We start from the raw sequence: 17989 nt of genomic DNA, 5'->3' as shown, positions 1-17989 counted from the left end.
CCCCCCCCCCCCCCCCCCCCCCCCTTTTTTTTTTTTTTTTTGGTCTATGTCCTTCTGCAGATAGAATAGACTATTGTATATGATGGTGAGATCTCCCACGGCTCCAACAACGGAGTCTGCTATCCAGGCGCGACATGATGGCTCAGCGGTAAATAGCCGATCTGAAAAGATCATTTAGGAGATGGACAGCTCGCTGATACTGGCCAAGATCATCAGAGATCTCCAGAAGTATATGGATTTGAGGGCACACTCTCTCAATTGGAAGAAGTCGATACCTCAAGGTGGGATGAGAATATCGACTCAATGTGCATGTGGTAGCCCGATGAGAGATAAAGAACGCACTGCAGTCATCAAAACATTGATTGGGTGTACCAATATCTACAGCATATCGTCGGAGAAGCAAGTTTTTGCGTCGGCTCGGTATGATCAGATCATTGTAGAGCTGCTCTTTGATGCTACTGCTCTAATTTGAAGCTTGGAAGGCACACAATTACTGGAAAGTACAGCCGTTGGGGCAGGTCGGGCCTTATCAATAAATGTATTCTGCTTGGGACTGAGCCGGGTATAATCCACTTTTGCATTACGCAGAAAAGATCTCTTTCCGCAATGGGAACATACTCGCCGAGCCGCGGCTTTAGGTTAAGAGCTACGAAGAAGGAAACAGTGCCAGATGGTCCTTGGCTTCCATACATGTACCTCTAGAATGGGGCATCGCTGGTCGTAGCAAGATAATACAAGAATTTACAACGTTTGCAGGCACCGCAGGCTTTTGGGTCCTGACGGCATATGGCTCGATCTTATTTTGCATAGAGGAACAAGCATTATGTCGTATTAGTAGACGTATTACCCGTTTTCGACATTTCAGCATACCACCTAAGTTGTTTCCTTTCTGTCTGGCATCCTGATGAGCCATCTCTTTCCTAGATACCATTATGACTTGCCTCCTCACTATGGTAGGGAAAGACCCAGTTGCTTGTCTGTGACGGAGAACGGAACAAAATCCAACAGAGCGATTCTCTAGCAGGGCCTCAGTTTCCATACCACTTTGACGACATATAGCATGTCCTCCGGCTGGAGAGCCTTCTGGTGTAGTCTCATCATTGGCCTGTTTGTCATAAATTGTCTTGTTGAGACATGCAAATTCTGATCGGGTTCAGACCCCATGATGAGGCGCGTGGTAACTCAGCACGACACACCCACTCAGCCTTTGGCTGCCCTCTACGATTCCTTTTAGGACCCTCAATAGCCTCAGCTTTAGCGTAATTGAGAATGGAAGAAATGCCACAACGCAAATTTCTGTTTCTTCTCTGCTATGGTCATCATCGGCTATGAATACCCCGGCTTGAAGGCGGGTGATGTCTTGATGAAAATGCAACTTTTGATCGGGTTTGGAGCCTATGATGATATGCAAACAATCCCTGCGGTAACACAGAACGACACACCCACTCTTACAGGAAATTAAGAAAGCGAGAATACTAATGGGAGAGCTGCCTTATATGTACTCATTTATTAAGTGGTGGCCCTCAAAGCAAACTTAAAACCTTAAAGTTTTTTTTTCCTCTTAAAAATCCACATCGTTGAAAGCTTAGGAGAACCCAACAAAAGAGATGTATAGCCTCATATCAATGCTCTATTGAAGTTCCAATGCATTTTACTGGCACCATTTATTAACCTCTACTTTGAGGCTAACCTGGAAAACCCTCTGGGCAGTGTGGCGCTGCACTTGCAAGCATCCATTCCGCTTCCGTAATCCGGCAGCGAAAAAAAATGCCCCACTATCGGCGCGCTCTCATCAAAATTTCATGAGCCGCCAAATTTTGTTTGTGAAGCCCATTGCGAAAAGTTGGGGAAAAGCTGCATTGTTCTTTAATCTTGTTATCGCACGCTCTCAAAGACAGGAAACTGTTATTACGGGCCTATTGAAACGAAAACCACCCGGATTCTTGACGCCCCTCAGACAAAAAGATGCCTGGACGAACAAAGGCGCAGGCCGATGCCTCATCTCAGGACGCTGATATGCAGGACGTCCCGCCGTCTGGACAAGATGAGATTAACCAAGATGCGGAAATGAGGGAGGATGCCGACGCCGAGGAGGAAGGGGAGGAGGAAGAGGAAGTGGTCGAGCCTCAGAGAGTGCGAATTGTATGGCCAGAGAGTCTACCATGGCTGAGAGAATCTTGATTTACTAACGGAGGCGACAGCTCCCTGGTTCGACAGACACAGCGGCTTCGTTTGAGTTTACCGATGAAGGCCATACTTTGGGCAATGCCCTAAGATATGTTATCATGAAGAAGTATGCTGCCAAGCCACAGTGCTCTCCAGTTGATGGAAGCTAATATTTCCCTAGCCCTGATGTTGAATTCTGCGCCTATTCAATTCCTCACCCATCTGAGCCCAAGATGAACATCAGAATACAGACCTATGGTAATATTTCATATCCTCCGTCATGTGTGAGTTTCCACTAACGCTCTCATCTACAGACGGCACAGCCGTAAATGCCCTGAAGAAGGGATTGAGCGACCTGCAGGACGTGTGCGACGTCGTGGCCGAGGAGTTCTGGACAAAGAGGCAGCAGTTCAACTCCGAGCAGGGCATTGACCGATGATTAGGAAGGGAGAAAGGGGAACGGGGAGGGGCAACATGGTGGAAACTGGGCGGCTATCCGAAAACTGGTAATTCACACACGCATAGAAGGGTCATTTGTATATGCACATTATGCGATTTCATGGCGTTATATGGAAGGTTTCGACATAAAATCTTTTACAAAGAGATAGGTATTTACAAAACAAAGTTTCTTGCATTCTCTTTCTAATTTCGACCCTATCAAGCTTTATTAGCTCCACCTTCGATTTGGCCAGTGCAATTGCCGCTCTGCAAACTCACCTCAAGGAAGCCAGCCATGAAGCTGGACGGAAGCCTCTTGTCTCCTCTAAAGTTTTCGCCGAAATAGGACAAGATGTGAGTCTGCTGCTTCCAGAAGTTCATTGTTTCCTATACCCCGCGTAATTAGCATGCCACCCTCCACCCCATCAAATCTGGTTCGAGTATTTTTCCCCCCCTTGGAGCAGCATTCGTACCTGGTACTCCGCATGAGACCTGAAGAGAAGCACGTCGACTATGGACAGCTGGTTCGTGTATCGGTGTCGCTCGAACTCTTGTCGCATCCGTGTCCGGAGGGTAGAAATGGGGAGAGGGACGTTGTACATCGTCTGGATCTCAGGCGCCTGTAATTCCATCCATTAGACTTTTGTTCTATACCACGGCAATATGAAATATGCCACTGGCGGCGCAATCTTTGATTCCAGCCTCTGGCCGGCAAGGTGGTCTCGGGAGGGGATTTCGTGGGACGTACAGCTCGGATCCATTCGCGGTACGAAGAAAGGACTCGACGCTTCGCATCCGACCAGCTGGTCGCTGTTTGACATATTAGCTCTGTCGGATCGTCGGCTCGGGCAAAAAGACTCACATTGCGCCGTCTTCTTGGCGAATTGGGTCGGCGTAATGGCCATGGCGGGCGATGTTGGCTTCTCGGCGCAGTAAATTCACTGCCGTGACGTTGAATTGGTAGCAAGGAATCATGCCCACCTCCCAGCATGGAAGCCTCACGTGATCCGGCGCCATGCTCAGTTTGCGCCACAACATTATACTAGTTCTTTGCCCCTCGGGTGTGGCTTAGCTCAGCCTTGTCGACGCGCTTCTGGAATCACCCGAGCTCGCTTCTGCCCATCACGTACAAAACTGGTTGCGGAACATCGGGGTTTTCTCTCCTTGTTTCTTCTATTTGCATTGCGACCAATCCAAGATGCCGGCCATTAGACATTCATCAAAACGAAAGCCACCGCCCGAGGGCTTCAGCGACATCGAAGATGACCTTCTGATCTTTGCGAACAAGATGAAGGATGCGCAGAACAAGCCTCCTCCTCCCGGCCCAAAGCACATGGCGCAGTGGGAGATCTTCCAGATTGCGCACCAGAGAAGCCGCTACGTATACGATCTATATTACGAGAAGGAAGCAATCAGCAAACAACTTTATGAATGGCTGCTCAAGAATGGCTATGCGGATGCGATGCTAATTGCCAAATGGAAGAAGCAGGGCTATGAGAAGGTAAGTTGCTATCATAGCGTGCTGCGCCAATCATGTTGCATCACACAGTACTAACATATTCAATAGCTCTGCTGCCTACGCTGTGTTCAAACAAAGGAAACGAACTTCAATAGCACCTGCATCTGCCGAGTACCAAGAGCTCAGCTGAAAGAAGATAGCGATATGCAATGCGTCAGTTGTGGTTGCAGAGGATGTGCATCCAGCGATTAAGAGGAGGCGGTGGCTTTGGATTGGATTCCATCTTGATCATCTGAATAACGAACCAGAGAATTGCTACAGGCGTTAGGGCGTCGGGCGTCGAATTGCAACCATATTACTCCATGGACGGCGACAAAAGAGAAAGGCATAGAATGGGTTGATGTTGAGATCGGAAGAGGTAGATATCCTTCATCTTAGCTGAGCCATATTCTTTCATAACATCATGCTGATCATTTTCATAATTCTCCAGTTCAACCCCGCGTGACTCTTTTCTATCACCTCTTCGAGAATCCTGCTCGACCACGACCAAACCGGATACTTGGAGGGACAAATTGTAGAGCTGACATGGCCCCAGTAAGATCTGCCATCTCAGTATCTGCCGGTTTCTCTGACTTCACTTTGCCATTGGGTGCTGTAGTAGAAGGCAAAGTGGATTGTAATTTGTTGTCGGAAGGTGATGCTTCATTTTCCAAAGTGTTTGCACGACGCCGAAGCTCTTTGGCCTGTGGCTGGGAGCCAGCTGAAGATCTCCTTCGACGGCTGGTCTCAATGAGAAGGGAGCGCTTCCCGTCAATCCCGTCCTTTGTGACGGCGAAGAAGAAGTTTTTTGGGTACATGTGCTTGTCGATTAGGTGTAGACGCCTTTTCTGAGGAGTCATACACTTCCGCTCGCACCCTTCAACAAAGCAGGAATACTGGACCATGTTAGAGTAAATATAACTATCCCCATGAGGATGGCCTAAAGGTATCGCCTTAGCTTACTGTGTGTTCCCCCTTCTCCCTGGCGACCCTTGCTAAGGGATCATGGCATTCTTCAATGTGTATACTGAGGAGATGATCAGTTGGGAAATTCTTGCGACATTCGATACACCTGTTTGTATGAAAACTATGGTAGTGAGTCTCGTAATCGCTGTATAGCCGAAAGCCCAGCGGCTCTTTGTGAGGGGGGAGTGAGCATCTCATGACGAATTCGTTATCCTCGCTTTCGACAGCCGAGTCTAGCCCAGCAATCTTCGAGACGGGCCGGAGATCAACGTCGGCGTTTGCGGAATGGTGAGAGTCCCCGTCCTGAGGATCGAGTTCTAAATGCTCTTCCGGCTCTCGTGAGCGCTTCATCTTTATATACAGTGAGCTTTGTGGGGCATGATATTACTTTGACTTGAACCAGCGATATCGTGATGGAAAGTCAGAGAGTGGCGTTGCGGACAGATGCAAATACAGTGAAGCGAGAACTGGAAAGGGCGCTGAGACCGGCTATAGTGCAGAGGAAATTAAATCCAACCCAATAAAAACAGTCAGATGCTCGCAGAAGATATGAATCGGGGCGATGTCGTGAGTTGAAGGCGTTGACGGAGCCCAAAAGGTCGAGATGCTGTAATAAGGCCTGAATGGCGCTGGCGGGGGTTTTGCCCCACCCCGTGTCTCCAGGCACATGTGCTCTGTTTTTAGCCACAGTCTCAGTTTGCATGTTGCAGATCTATGGAAATCTTTAGCACTCCATGCTGGGCTTAACTCGGGCGCCTGCAATCCCTGTAGGTACATGCGGGATCTCGACATCATGACTTGCAACGTCATGGCTACGGTCCGATACTCTGATGTGCCATTGAAAGATGCCATTGAGAGATGCAAGTGGCTGGCACTGAATCTCAACGTTTGTATCGCCCAACTGCGGGTGGATTCTAAAGGAGACCAACGCGGCGTGGCCTTCAGTACCAAGACCTCTGTATAAGTGCTCTGAGCGCATTGATGTACTCGTAACTTGGAAACAGAGCAACACTTGGAGAATCAATCCGAGCGCCATGAGTGATTAGAGCCCGAACCATTGAGTGAACTACATGTAATCTCTGTAATCATGTACAGCTACACACGCATCGTGAATGACTTCAACGGCGCATGTTTGAATTTTTATTGGGTATTTATAGATAAAGTTCATTCAAATATACATTGTTCAATGTTATCGTTCGAGAATTGTTGGCGCCTCGCCCTTGATGTGGCTTTGTCGCTCAAAGGAAAAAAAAAAAAAAAAAACTAGGAACAGCCGAAGAATTTCCACCACACTCTGAACAGCTACTAACCTTGAGGGGTTCAGAAGCCGCTCACTTTGTTATCGCCATCCTCTCATTCCAAAAAATAAACCCTGGAAAGCTCGCTCGCATTACGCCCAACACGCCACCCAAGAATCCCCCGGGACTGGTAAACAAAAGCAAACTCTCGTGCCCACATTGTTTTACTATAAAGCCCATCTCTACCAATGTTTTCTCTCCCAGCTGCTTGCCCGATCACCACCAGCCGAGTCCGGTACCAGCTCTCCCAATCCGCCGTGGTTCCGAGTTATGGACTGTCTGGATCTTTGCGATTTGGATTCCCGAGAGCATGAGACGACTGCGTAGCTGAAGCTATACTATACTCGACTATCATCACGCCATTAGACAATCGTAATTCATTACACCTGCTGATTCCCGGGGCATAGCGAGTCCATCCACAGCATGGCTTCTTCTGCTCCGACAGCGGCTACGGCCTGGCGGTATGTACATCCCGGGCCTTTCGAATGGTTGCGCAAGGCCTCCATATTTGTTGCAGAGTCGATTGTTGCCCATGCGCAGCGATTCAGGGGAGTGCTCAGGTTGAAAACAGGACTGACATTGCCGGTACAGTAACGCCCAGAAGCTACGCAAGCTGCTCGCTCGGGACATTGGCAAACTCATGCCCCCAAATGTTTCTGGCATCGATCTTTCCAAATTCGAAGCCATAGACAATCTTTTGGACAAGTATGCGACCCGGATTCTCAACCTTTGAATCGATTCTGACTAACGCGCTACTCTCCTGCAGATTCCGCCTTGCCTGTGTAGCGACCATTTTTCACGACCTTGACTATGCCATCACCCAGAAGACGGAGGAGCATTTATGGTCTATGCACACTGCGGTCAATACCGAGTATCGACACATTCTAAGCCGCCTCAAGCAATCTTCCCATGCTGTCGAGAAGCGCAAGGTGGAAAAGATGTACCACAACTTCCTGCGAATCGCCGCCAAGTTTTATCAAGGTTATGTCCAGCGCCTCGCTGCCTACTACGATATCCCAGAGCTTGAACGAATCGCGCAAGGGATGGAACTCGAGAAATTGCCTGTCGAATCCAAGATCAGCCCGGTCTCGGACGATTTACAGCGCAAAATCTTGTACTCTTGCCATCTGACACTTATCCACCTCGGAGACCTGACACGCTACCGGGTTCAAGCCCGTCACAAGAGTTCTGACTATGAAGGAGCCCTGGTGTATTACGGGCTGGCTCATCATATTCAGCCTCAATCTGGCTTCGCTTTTCACCAGACAGGAATCATTCACCTTGAACAGGACAACCACCTTGACGTTGTCTACAACTTTTACCGCGCCTTGGCTGTGGACTCTCCTCATCCCAACGCCCAGCTCAACTTGGAGGCTGAGTTCAAAACGATGCTATCTCCCAACGGATCCCGATCAAGACACAACATCTCTGCTCCGGAAGCACACTTTACCATGTGGTTTGTGAAGCTGCACGCCTATTTCTACAAAGGAGAGGCGTTCCATCAGCAAGACGAGCTGGAGGGCGAAGTGATGCACAGGCTGGAAATGGCTTGCAGGAATGCCACTTCTCTCAACGTTCTTCTAAAGATGGTAATGGTCAATATGCTAGCGCATTATATGGCCACAACTCGCTATACTGGTACGTGAGGACGTTTCTCTGCTAATGACAATATACTGACCAACATTGAATAGAAAAGCAGACAGAAGCGACTATGCGCTTCTACCAATTTACGCTTCGCTTCAACGCAAGGTTTCTTCACACATTCTGCAAGGTTTTCGAGTCTGAGTTTCGGGAGGCTGTCTCTAGTGCCGAGGGCCTCGACCATCAGCCAGACGATATCGAGACAGGCCAAGCAAAGGCGTCTGTCGTTGAAGCCCTGCTCCCGGTCTTGCGTATATATAGCATGTGGCTCGTGGCCCGCCGCAACGAAATATCCGGCTTGGTAGACGCATTTGGAGCGTCCATTCCTACCATGATTCAGGGGGTGGCCAAAGTCTTGACCTTGCTATGCGACGAATACTACAACATAGACAACTTGAAATCTTGCCCCTATCTGCTTCCAGAGGACATTCTCATCTTGGGATTTCAGCCACTGAATGAAGAGCAGCTTCCCGAATACTGCAGAGCCTACTGCGGTGAGGACGGCACCCGCAAGCCTTACTCTCAAGCTCTTGAGGGTTGCCCCTCCCAGTCGAGTGAAAGAATAGGAAGAATCCTCGATATCATCCGCTGTGCTTATTTCTTGGCTAATGAAGGCACCTTCCCCTTGGGTTATAAAGTTGATGGAGGTCATTTGGTTTTTGAATATCAGCCCAATGCCAGGCTTCCGGAAGCTCAGCCGACTGAGCCACAGGATACTGCAGATACTACTACTCAATCGGTTGGCGACTTGCCTGCTGAAGAGGAAGAAGAGACGACTCAGGCCACGGCAGATTCTCATGAGCAAGCAACGGCGAGCGCGATGCAGTATTCGGAACAAGCCCAGAGAGAGGCCAGCCGACGACTGCTCAATAACTCGGATGATATTTATGAAGATTCGGAAGTGATGGATCGAGCCACAGAGACCGTCCTCGACATGGTCGTCCAGTTTTTGAGGCCACCGACTCCGATGGACCTAGAGCGTTCTCCCAAGGAGCCGGCATCTACAAATGATGCGGTAGGCTCCTTGAAAACTGAGCCCAGTCCTACCTCATCCGTTGCATCGCGTAGATACGAGTCCCTTCCGTGGTCTTGGTTCAGCACGCCTAATCCGGTATTCACTCGGGATTCCGCACCACCCATGAGCCGAGATGCTACACAAAATCACCGCAGCGCAACTCACTCTCCAAATGTGTCTGTTGCAGAAAACATAACCCTTGAAGACCCTTTTATTACGCCTGGCCGCGATATACCGGGAAGCTTCTCGCGCAGCATCGCCAACGGAATCGGTAGCCCAGCAGACCCAGCAGCTCGGACATTTCACCAGGAGCAATTACTGCAGGCCTTCAATGGGAGCGCGAGCACTCCACGCACCTCGACTTTCAACCGCTGGTCACAGAACCCAACGGCTGCAGCCATCATGCAGGAGCAGCCAAACTACGGGCCAGCGCTGATTTCATCAAACACTTCTGCGTTTTCACACCCAAGCAGCCTCTATCACGGCACTCAACCGAATGGCTTGCAGTACAACACGCAGACTGCCGCAGATCAAGGTCGCATCCTTCGGAACACCCTCCTGAGAGAGACCAACCAAGCACTTAATGGTCATTTCCAAATCGACCAAACGACATCAGATTATAACAGGGCCGTCATGAGATCGGCTTACCAAGACTCCAGGTAGATGGAAGGTTCACGAACGAAATGCATCTTTGGAACAAGCGGCGTCTTTGCCTGCTGAGGGAAATTAAAGGCGATTTCCGGATTTACGCCCATTGGAGTTGTGTATGCGATGCATGGTGAGCCATTGCTATTTAGAGGCCATGACTTCTTAATATTGAGGATATGTATGATTTGGAATTTTAGATGCTTCGTTCGACAGCATTTTTTCCGCAACGACGATCTGGAAAGCGGCAAAGTTAAATTTTTTTTTGTGTTGATGGATGGCTCTTTTGATATACCCATTTCGTCAAATGAGAGAATGACAAAGCACAGATTGAAAGAAGGAAATCAAGTTGCAATTTTCAAACCAGAAATAAAGAATAATATAATCTGGTCTATTGTTCATCATAAACTGATTGAAAGCATCAGCATCGAAAAAAAAAAAAAAGACAAAGACTGATTGTGTATCGTGGAGGATACCAAATCGCTATGCAAAGGGAGCCACTGCTTCTGGACTCTCTACCCTGTTGATGCAAAACGCCGTTGTTGAAACCTTTTCTCCCGTTTTAATCCCTCAACGCCTATTCCTCTCCATCCCAGCCGCTGGGAATGGATCTACAAGAGCAATGCGCTATTCTAGGCACTCTACGATGACGCAGAGTAGACCTGCTTGGGGAAGGGGTAACTGAAAGGGACGAGTTAGCTCAGGTTAGGATGTGGATGACTGATTGAAGAGTCAACTTACGAAGGACCAAGTTCCTGGATGCTCAGCTTAGCCAGCCACTGACCCTTGTCAACGGAAGCCTCCAGTGACTCGCCCTGGACAATACCAGCAACCAGACCACCAGCAAAGGCATCACCGGCACCGTTGGTATCGTTGATGAGGGCGGGGTCGATGGGGCGGACGGGGAAGACCTTGACCTCCTCCTCGCCCTGGATGGCGACCAGGGTAGGCTCGGTGCCCTGAGTGATGATGGCAATACGCTTTCGCTTGGTGTTCTCCTTGGGCAGGTTGGCCAGAACCTTGACAACATCCTTGGGCTCCTTGGAAGGAAGGTTGTGAGCCTCGGCGTAAGCAGCAGCCTCGGCCTCGTTGCCGATGACGTAGTCCCAGTAGGGGGCGCTGGCGTCGACAACGTCCTTGAAGAACTGGGGGATGAAGGGAGCAGAGAGAGAGACGACAAAGACCTTGTTCTTCTCGGCGGCCTCCTTGGCGAGCTCCATGATGGCGGGAGGGGAAACTGCGAAACAACGAGCGTTAGTTGGCCATCTTTGGCTTTGTCACGATGTAATGAGTAGATGGATATAACAGATAGCTAGATGCAATCTAGATTGGCCATTCTGCGTCTTCTTGCTTCTTTAGTAACTCACCGGTGAAGTGGTAGCCGCCAATGTAGAAGACCTCGGCATTCTCAACCAGGGCCCAGATCTCGGGCTTCTTCAGGTGGTCCAGGCCGTAGTGGTTGGCAGCACCGAGGTCGGTGCAGAGACTGCGGTTGTGGCCGGTGATGACAACGCCGCATCGGCCGGTAGGGTGAGCCTCATCGACGCGGTACTCGACACGCAGACCGGCGGCCTTGACGGCATCCTTGAGGATGGCGGCGTACTTGTCGTTGCCGACACCGCCAAAGTAGACGACGCTGTTGGGGGGCAGGATGTACTGGGCGCCGCGGGCGGTGTTTTGCGCAGCGCCGCCGGCAATGAGCTTTGCGTCAAAGTTGTTGAGGAGGTCCTCGTAGATGGGGATCTGCTTCTCTTCGGCGAGGACGGCGTCGTTGGCCTTGAGGCTGTACTTGTCCAGTAGAGCCTGGTCACCGACGGCCTGGATGTCTGCGCGATTGGAAGTCCATGGTTAGTGAATGGTTTGACGTACAGTCGTGAGGCGAAAAGTATGAGAGAAGAGCAGAGAGAAGGGGGAGAAGAGGACAGACAGCGGCTGCTGCCGACGACATTCTTGGTTTCAATGGACAGACATACCGAGGAGAGGGTTCTCCAGGCAGATGAGGGCGTATTCCTTGTTAGCAGCCATTGCGATTGACTTTTTGGTTTTTCTTTACTAGAGCTTTTTTACTGAATGGCGACAGGTTCTGGAGGAAAGATGGAGGTGGAAAGGAAACTGGAGGTTGGAGGGGTGCTTGTCGCAGTAATAATTTAGCGGGATTGTGGTTTTTTGAGCGAGGTGGGGGTTTTCGGATGAGATGAGAGATTGGCCCCCTGTCCGTGCTGTTTTTTTCTTCTTCTTAGGCTCAACTGTCCATTCTTCGGCGGCTGCAGCTGACAGGGTACAGGTTGGGCAATGCACGTCACACCAGATGCTAAAGTACCGATTAGAACCGCCGCATTTTTGAATTGCTGAGTTGGGATTGAAGCTATAGTGATCATACTAGTTTGTACTAAATCAAGTCAACAATTGACGAAATTCGATCTGCTTCCACCAGCTTTCGTTGTTGATCTCTACAGTCAGTATCTGGTAGAGCCTACAAGTTCCTAAGAAAGCATGTAAGCTGCGGAGGGGGGATTTGCATCTTCCATGTGGCCCCGGCTTTTTTCTTCCCTTCCCCTGCTCTTCCGCAGTAGGCGACAGTTTTTTTGTGCCCGATTGCTGTGCCGGAGTGGGTGACTTTTTACTTGCATCGTTTGCATATCACATACGGTGTGCCGTATCTAGATAGGCTGTCAAGGTAGATATGCCTTGAGATACCCTCTCCCTTGCAAGGCATCTTGTCACTTGATGATATGCGCACGCCTGGACAAGCCAATTTCTAAATTCGTAGAATGAATGGCGGCAGCGGGATGAATGCCCCGACCTCAAAGAAACTCGCCGATAGGCGATAGTTGATACTCCATGGGGATACAATTCCCACCTAGGTAGGATCTAGGAGCATAGCTCAGTATCAGATTATGCCGATTGCTTACATACATTGAGAGGTACTGATCATTCCTACTAGGTATTACATGACTACCTTGATGGGCAAGTCGATGCCATCAAAGCATAGCACTGTACTGTATATTCATTCACATGCAAATTTCTCTCTCTTCAGCTGTACATGGGATTAAGTGTCAATTACGTGGATATCTATTCTTTGTATACATGACCATTTCACCACCTCACTGTCATGCGCCGGCTCATTCACGTCGGGAGATTGCAAGGAAATTGGCTCGTCGTTTGTTTTTGTTTTGCAACGAAATGTCATAATAGTACTTGGCAGAGGAGCCATGTCAAGTTTCGTTCCTGAGCAGTACCATCCATAGTAAGAAAGCCACTGTAACACCATCCCAATGAGACCATGAATTTTAGCCACCTTACTCCTTTGTCTTCTGAGTACCACGGAGCAGACCCGTCCTTCTGGCGGCAATAAGACCGGCCTTCTGTCCCTGTACGGCGTACCGTGAGATGGTAGAGGCCTTACCAATGTGCTGGTGGTTACCCTGTCATGGGGGTCAGCATCTGCGTGATTCTGCCGAGTCGAGTTGGGGAAACTTACACCACCGTGAGGGTGGTCCACGGGGTTCATGGCAACACCACGAGTCTTGGGCCAGCTGTTACGCTTGACAGCGAACTTGTGCTTGGCACGAGAAGCCTCTGTAGCAATTATTAGCATCCAGACCATCTCCACTCGTTCGATATTGATTTTTCATGCTATTTCTCTCGCGAAAAAGAAAAAGAAAAGTCAAGATTCTGGGTTCCACGTACTCAACAGAGGCTTGTCGGTACGGCCACCACCGGCAACGATGCCGATCATACCACGAGATCGGGAGTGGACGACCTTCTTGGCACCAGAGGGAAGCTTGATACGGGTCTTGCCCTCGTCGGGGTTGTGGCCGACAATGGTGATGTAGCCACCAGAGTTACGGCCGAGAGTACCACGGTCGCCAATCTTCTCCTCAACGTTGGAGACAACGGTACCCTCAGGCATCTCACCGACGGGCAGGACGTTGCCGACGGTCAAAGCAGCGCGCTTTCCGGCGTAGATGAACTGGCCGGTGTACATGCCCTCGTTGGCGATGAAGGTCTCGGTGACCTGCTTGTACTTGTAGGGGTGGCGGAATTGGACCTTGGCGAGAGGAGCACCACGACCTAAACACACAAAGAAGCCCTTCGTTAGCTACAATTCGGCCCATGGATATCTCATCTGTCGTCGGTTTCCAAGGTGCTCGTTCGGGGACTGACCAGGGTCGTGGATGATGTCCTTCACGATTCCGCGGACGTAGCCATGGCGCTCGGCGTAATCGAGGGTGCGGAACTTGGCCGGGGCCTTGTTCAGGCGGGTGTTGGCCGCTGTTTTCCCAAGTTGTTAGAAATCTCGGAACGCATCTTTCACCCAATGCCCAGGTATCTCGGGATGGCAGCTACTCACTGAAGATGGAACCACGGCCTTTTCTCTGGTTGCGAATAACTCTACCCATGGTGACTCGACGTCGCTGGCTGCGATGTTACGGGTAGCTGCGAAGAGGATTGATGTCAGTGCTGGGCCACCGGCAGCGCGAGAAGTTGGTAACTTTACCTGAGTCCGGCCGCTTGGTGTTTTGACAAAGAGGCGCTCGCTTGCGCGCTTTCTGATAATTTTTTGTGTGCGGGACCTCTGCCGCACAAGAGGAGCCCTGACCACGTGACTGAACATTTCGGCGCCGCGCATTGGCCAGCCCGGAAGTACTTTGTACCTCCACTTCTCCAAGGGTCCCAAAAGCGATGGACAAAAAAAACCCGGGACGGCAAAGTGGCAATCAATTGCCGTACATGGGCAGAACCTCCATGAACTATGAGAGAGCGAGAGTTCATGTCGTGTTGTGCTTTGCTCTACGTGTATTTCCATCACCTTTGACATACTCAACAATCTGCTTTCAGTCAATATGACGCAGTTCTCTCTCTCTCTCTCTCTTTACGACGTGCGCACAAGGTATCTGCCCGATTTTACTTATAACTGACAGCAACCCTTTTTGCCTTTCTCGAATTCGCTTATCATTTTGTCGACCTTTCTTCCGTGCAGGGGACTTGAAGAACCCCACATTTCCTACTCCGTACCTTAATTCATCCATCCAAGAGCAAAGACCCAAGTGGACGTGCCGTGAGATTGAGCGTCTGCCAAAGACATGAGACGCGCCAGATTGTGTGCGGAATGCCACTGAATCAACATGTTGCTAAGCATTTTTCACCGGGTGCATCCAACGCGAAGTCAGTTCTCTTGCTAACTCTGGGATATATCAACTTCTTATGCTCCTGCTGCCATGCAATTCTCGCCACGTGAAAGAGCTCGACATAAGGCACCAGTCTTCCATCGTCGCTGAAGAATACTGCTCTCATTGATGAGCGTGCGTGCCAAGCATCGCTCCTGGAAGCCTTCATTCAGCGGCCTGCTCTGTACCCTGACATATGGTGGTGCAGGGCTGTGATGCGGGGAGACACTCGTAAATTCAAGCTGGATGGAAGCGATGGAACCCTGAGCCATGATTTTGAGGCCCCCCGACCTGTGCTGGATCTGGATTATGGGCGCTCGCGTTTAATTTGGACAGGCTGTCTCGGGCTGGCCATAGCTCTGCCTACTTTGGCCGTGGCCGCGTCCTGTGAGGGCCTGATGAGACGGGAGCTGTGGCATGCGCGGGCAATGGTTATGCCGAAATACGGCCTGGGTATAAAGACAGGATGAACAAGTTAAACCCCTAAGAAGAGAGATTGGGCTCAGAACGGCTTCCAATCTCCTCATTCACATTGCATTGTTTGGTTCGGTGACTGGTGACGACCGCTTTGATAGCCGCCCGTGGCCTATCAGAACTGTAGCTAGTGCATCCACATCTCTCTCGAACAAACGACGTGCTTCTTCCACCTCCCTCCTTCACACTCGCAGCAACTCGCACCGCCGGAACCCAGCTTCAGCGCCATGGCTGCCGTAGAAGACGACTCCTCCGATCTCTCGTCTCTCTCGTCCTTGTCGCCTATCCCCTCGGATGCCGAGCTGGACGACCTTAGTGACGACGCGCCGACCGCAGCCAAATCGGGAATCCTAAAGTTCTTCCCCAAGTTAACAGAGCAGCCACCAAAGGAGCCCTCGCCGCCACCGCGCAAACGGTCTCCCTCGCCACCTCACGAATATGTCCTCGCCGACAATCCTGATATTGCAGTGCGTTTTCTTCCATTCACAAGCTCCGTTATTCGACCTTCAACGCTTGTCGCTTCTGCGTGGCGACAGGTCGCGTTTACAGTGTCTAGTGACGCGAAATTTCGCGTGCAGACGTCATTGGGCCCAACTAACAGCTGCAGTTCCTGGTGATGTTCCGAAGCCGCTTCAGCGACGCATTTCCAAAATCACTTGCACATTTCGGACCGCAAGAGTTGGAGAGAGACGTTGTCGAACCCATACCGGGCGATCGGGCGGAGCATTTTTTGTGCGCCGTCCTCGGACTTCTCCTGAACCGGAAGCAAGATGTCAAGTAGGCACAATCCGTCCGTCCAACACTCTGAGCGCCTGGGCTAATACTCCTCTCCTCCTTCTCAACTTACAGGGCAGGTCATTATGGCAGAGCTTTGGAGGATGCAATTGCGTCTCATAAGAACCAATGGCCCTCTTCATGGGAGGACAAGAACCCCCTTGCTGGCGGCGCAACCTTTAGTTCCATGAATCCAACTGAAAGGGTGAGTGCTTTCTTTATCATCTATTGGCTTTCTTGATTTGCGTAAAAAAATAAAAATAAAATAAAAACTCTTTTGCATACCTTTAGCTGATGATACGGCTCTCGCAGTTAAACCTTTTGCGCATTCTTGTTCTTTGGGCCATGGCATCGTCCGATACCCTCAAGGGCTTAATCAACCAATCCTACAAACAGAACCGACACGAGGACGACATCAACCAACCGCGCGCGGTTCAGCCATGGGGATCTGATGGAGACAAGCGCCGATATTTCTTGGTTGAGGGACAAGATGATACCGCCTTCCGTGTATACCGCGAGAGCAATCCTGCTGGCACTAATCGGACTTGGTGGAGCGTCGCTGGGAGCATCGAAGAGCTCAAGGCTCTCGCAGATAAGCTCGAGACAAAGGATGGAGGCCCCAAAGCCAGGAAGCTCAGCCAGAAGATACTCCAGGCCATCCCGCGCTTCGAAGCGGGAGACGAGGTAACCCTTTCCCGTGCCAACCCTGCCTGTCCACATTCAACCAGAGTTAACAAAGAAGCAGAAACGAAAGCGACGAGAGTATCGTCAGTTGCGCAAGGAACAGTTCAAGCGCCCAGAGCCTGGATTTTCACTATACGAAGGCCGTACTCGCGGCAAGCGCATGAAGTATACGTACTCCGACGACGAAGATATATTCTCGGATTCAACTGGCAATAGGCGCTCGGCTCGCAATACCGGAACCAACACACCAGCGGAGACGGGTCCTGTTACTACATCCAGCGGTCGCACTGTTCGAGCTCCTCCCCGGCTCAATGTGACTACCGGGGAGGACCTCCCAAATGAGGTTCAAGGAGACACTGTCGAGGCTGCTACAGAGAGATCAGCTGGACGACCACGTAGATCGGCAGCGGCGTCCGGGGCAAACGACCTCACAGATACGGACGATGGAGAAAGTGATGCTGAATTTGGGGATGATGAAGATGACGTCGAGGCCCAGATTCCGGAAGAATCGGAGGACGAGGACGAGTTCAAGGATGAGGCAATGGATGAGGATGACTTGGACGTGGAACCCCAAACGCTGGTCGTGAAGCTTTCGGTGACTCCACCCAAGCTGAAAGGGGTTCTCACTCCAAGCGAGCGAGCGGCAAACCTGCTTCCGACTACGAGCGAAGGGAACCTGAAGGATGCACCATCCGGCCCGCCAGATACGCCTACCCCCATCCAGCAAACGTTTGAAACGGCGGCAGCCGTGCCTGTGTTCAGTGCGAAGACTCCCGAGAGACTCAAAACCCCAGAAATCACAGATCAACAGGTCAAAGCCCAGTCCTCTATCCCCTCAGCTGCACCAGCAACCTCACTGGCATTCAGAGGCAGCCCCGAAAAGCAACCAGCGCAACTAGTGCCTGGAACTTTGAAGATCATCAGCCACGAATAAGGCGCGCTGGTTTGGCTCAACAACTAATGTTTCATCTTGGGAGTTATGGTTAATTTAAGCGGTGGACGGTCCGATACATTTATTAGTCTACTATCAGTTTGAACCAACGGATCTAGAAACGGGGAAAATGAAAATTAGGAAGAATAGGGTCTCCCTCAAAATCTCACGAGGGCGTGCGACCTAAACTATGAGGCGCGAATACGGCGTGTTTTTTATTTTTCGGGTGTGGAAAAGGGGGAACTAGAGGCCATATGATATTGCTTTCATTTACAAGTTAGACAAAAG

General features: G+C 50.5%; 8 protein-coding genes across 8 annotated transcripts; 4 read left to right on the top strand and 4 right to left on the bottom strand.

Moving 5' to 3' along the window:
* Positions 1-1965: 1965 nt before the first annotated feature.
* Triagg1_4960 (uncharacterized protein) lies at positions 1966-2605 on the top strand (the record flags this gene model as incomplete). The annotated part of the gene is made up of 4 exons (XM_062899421.1): positions 1966-2142; positions 2202-2293; positions 2348-2424; positions 2481-2605. 4 exons carry the CDS (start codon positions 1966-1968, stop codon positions 2603-2605), a joined length of 471 nt encoding a protein of 156 aa, XP_062756141.1.
* A 203-nt stretch (positions 2606-2808) lies between these two features.
* Positions 2809-3509, bottom strand: Triagg1_4959 (uncharacterized protein; the record flags this gene model as incomplete). The annotated part of the gene is made up of 5 exons (XM_062899420.1): positions 2809-2820; positions 2884-2991; positions 3078-3224; positions 3353-3414; positions 3467-3509. 5 exons carry the CDS (start codon positions 3507-3509, stop codon positions 2809-2811), a joined length of 372 nt encoding a protein of 123 aa, XP_062756140.1.
* Positions 3510-3802: 293 nt separating this feature from the next.
* Positions 3803-4159, top strand: Triagg1_4958 (uncharacterized protein; the record flags this gene model as incomplete). The annotated part of the gene is made up of 2 exons (XM_062899418.1): positions 3803-4105; positions 4154-4159. 2 exons carry the CDS (start codon positions 3803-3805, stop codon positions 4157-4159), a joined length of 309 nt encoding a protein of 102 aa, XP_062756139.1.
* Positions 4160-4578: 419 nt separating this feature from the next.
* Positions 4579-5419, bottom strand: Triagg1_4957 (uncharacterized protein; the record flags this gene model as incomplete). Its single annotated transcript, XM_062899417.1, has 2 exons — positions 4579-4998; positions 5066-5419. 2 exons carry the CDS (start codon positions 5417-5419, stop codon positions 4579-4581), a joined length of 774 nt encoding a protein of 257 aa, XP_062756138.1.
* Positions 5420-6789: 1370 nt separating this feature from the next.
* Triagg1_4956 (uncharacterized protein) lies at positions 6790-9685 on the top strand (the record flags this gene model as incomplete). Its single annotated transcript, XM_062899416.1, has 4 exons — positions 6790-6827; positions 6958-7071; positions 7133-8004; positions 8058-9685. The coding sequence occupies 4 exons, from the start codon at positions 6790-6792 to the stop codon at positions 9683-9685; spliced, it is 2652 nt and encodes an 883-aa protein (XP_062756137.1).
* Positions 9686-10308: 623 nt separating this feature from the next.
* On the bottom strand, positions 10309-11692 carry Triagg1_4955 (uncharacterized protein; the record flags this gene model as incomplete). Its single annotated transcript, XM_062899415.1, has 4 exons — positions 10309-10348; positions 10409-10904; positions 11035-11493; positions 11641-11692. The coding sequence occupies 4 exons, from the start codon at positions 11690-11692 to the stop codon at positions 10309-10311; spliced, it is 1047 nt and encodes a 348-aa protein (XP_062756136.1).
* Positions 11693-12966: 1274 nt separating this feature from the next.
* Positions 12967-14070, bottom strand: Triagg1_4954 (uncharacterized protein; the record flags this gene model as incomplete). Its single annotated transcript, XM_062899414.1, has 5 exons — positions 12967-13092; positions 13149-13246; positions 13358-13741; positions 13835-13942; positions 14022-14070. The coding sequence occupies 5 exons, from the start codon at positions 14068-14070 to the stop codon at positions 12967-12969; spliced, it is 765 nt and encodes a 254-aa protein (XP_062756135.1).
* A 1469-nt stretch (positions 14071-15539) lies between these two features.
* Triagg1_4953 (uncharacterized protein) lies at positions 15540-17704 on the top strand (the record flags this gene model as incomplete). The annotated part of the gene is made up of 5 exons (XM_062899413.1): positions 15540-15779; positions 15920-16089; positions 16162-16291; positions 16399-16770; positions 16832-17704. 5 exons carry the CDS (start codon positions 15540-15542, stop codon positions 17702-17704), a joined length of 1785 nt encoding a protein of 594 aa, XP_062756134.1.
* Positions 17705-17989: the final 285 nt, after the last annotated feature.

This window comes from Trichoderma aggressivum (genome assembly GCF_033847375.1).
Source record: "Trichoderma aggressivum f. europaeum strain CBS 100526 chromosome Unknown scaffold_016, whole genome shotgun sequence".
NCBI lineage: Eukaryota > Fungi > Ascomycota > Sordariomycetes > Hypocreales > Hypocreaceae > Trichoderma > Trichoderma aggressivum.
Note: the sequence above shows the minus strand (reverse complement) of the source record. Positions and strands in the feature narration are given on the sequence as shown.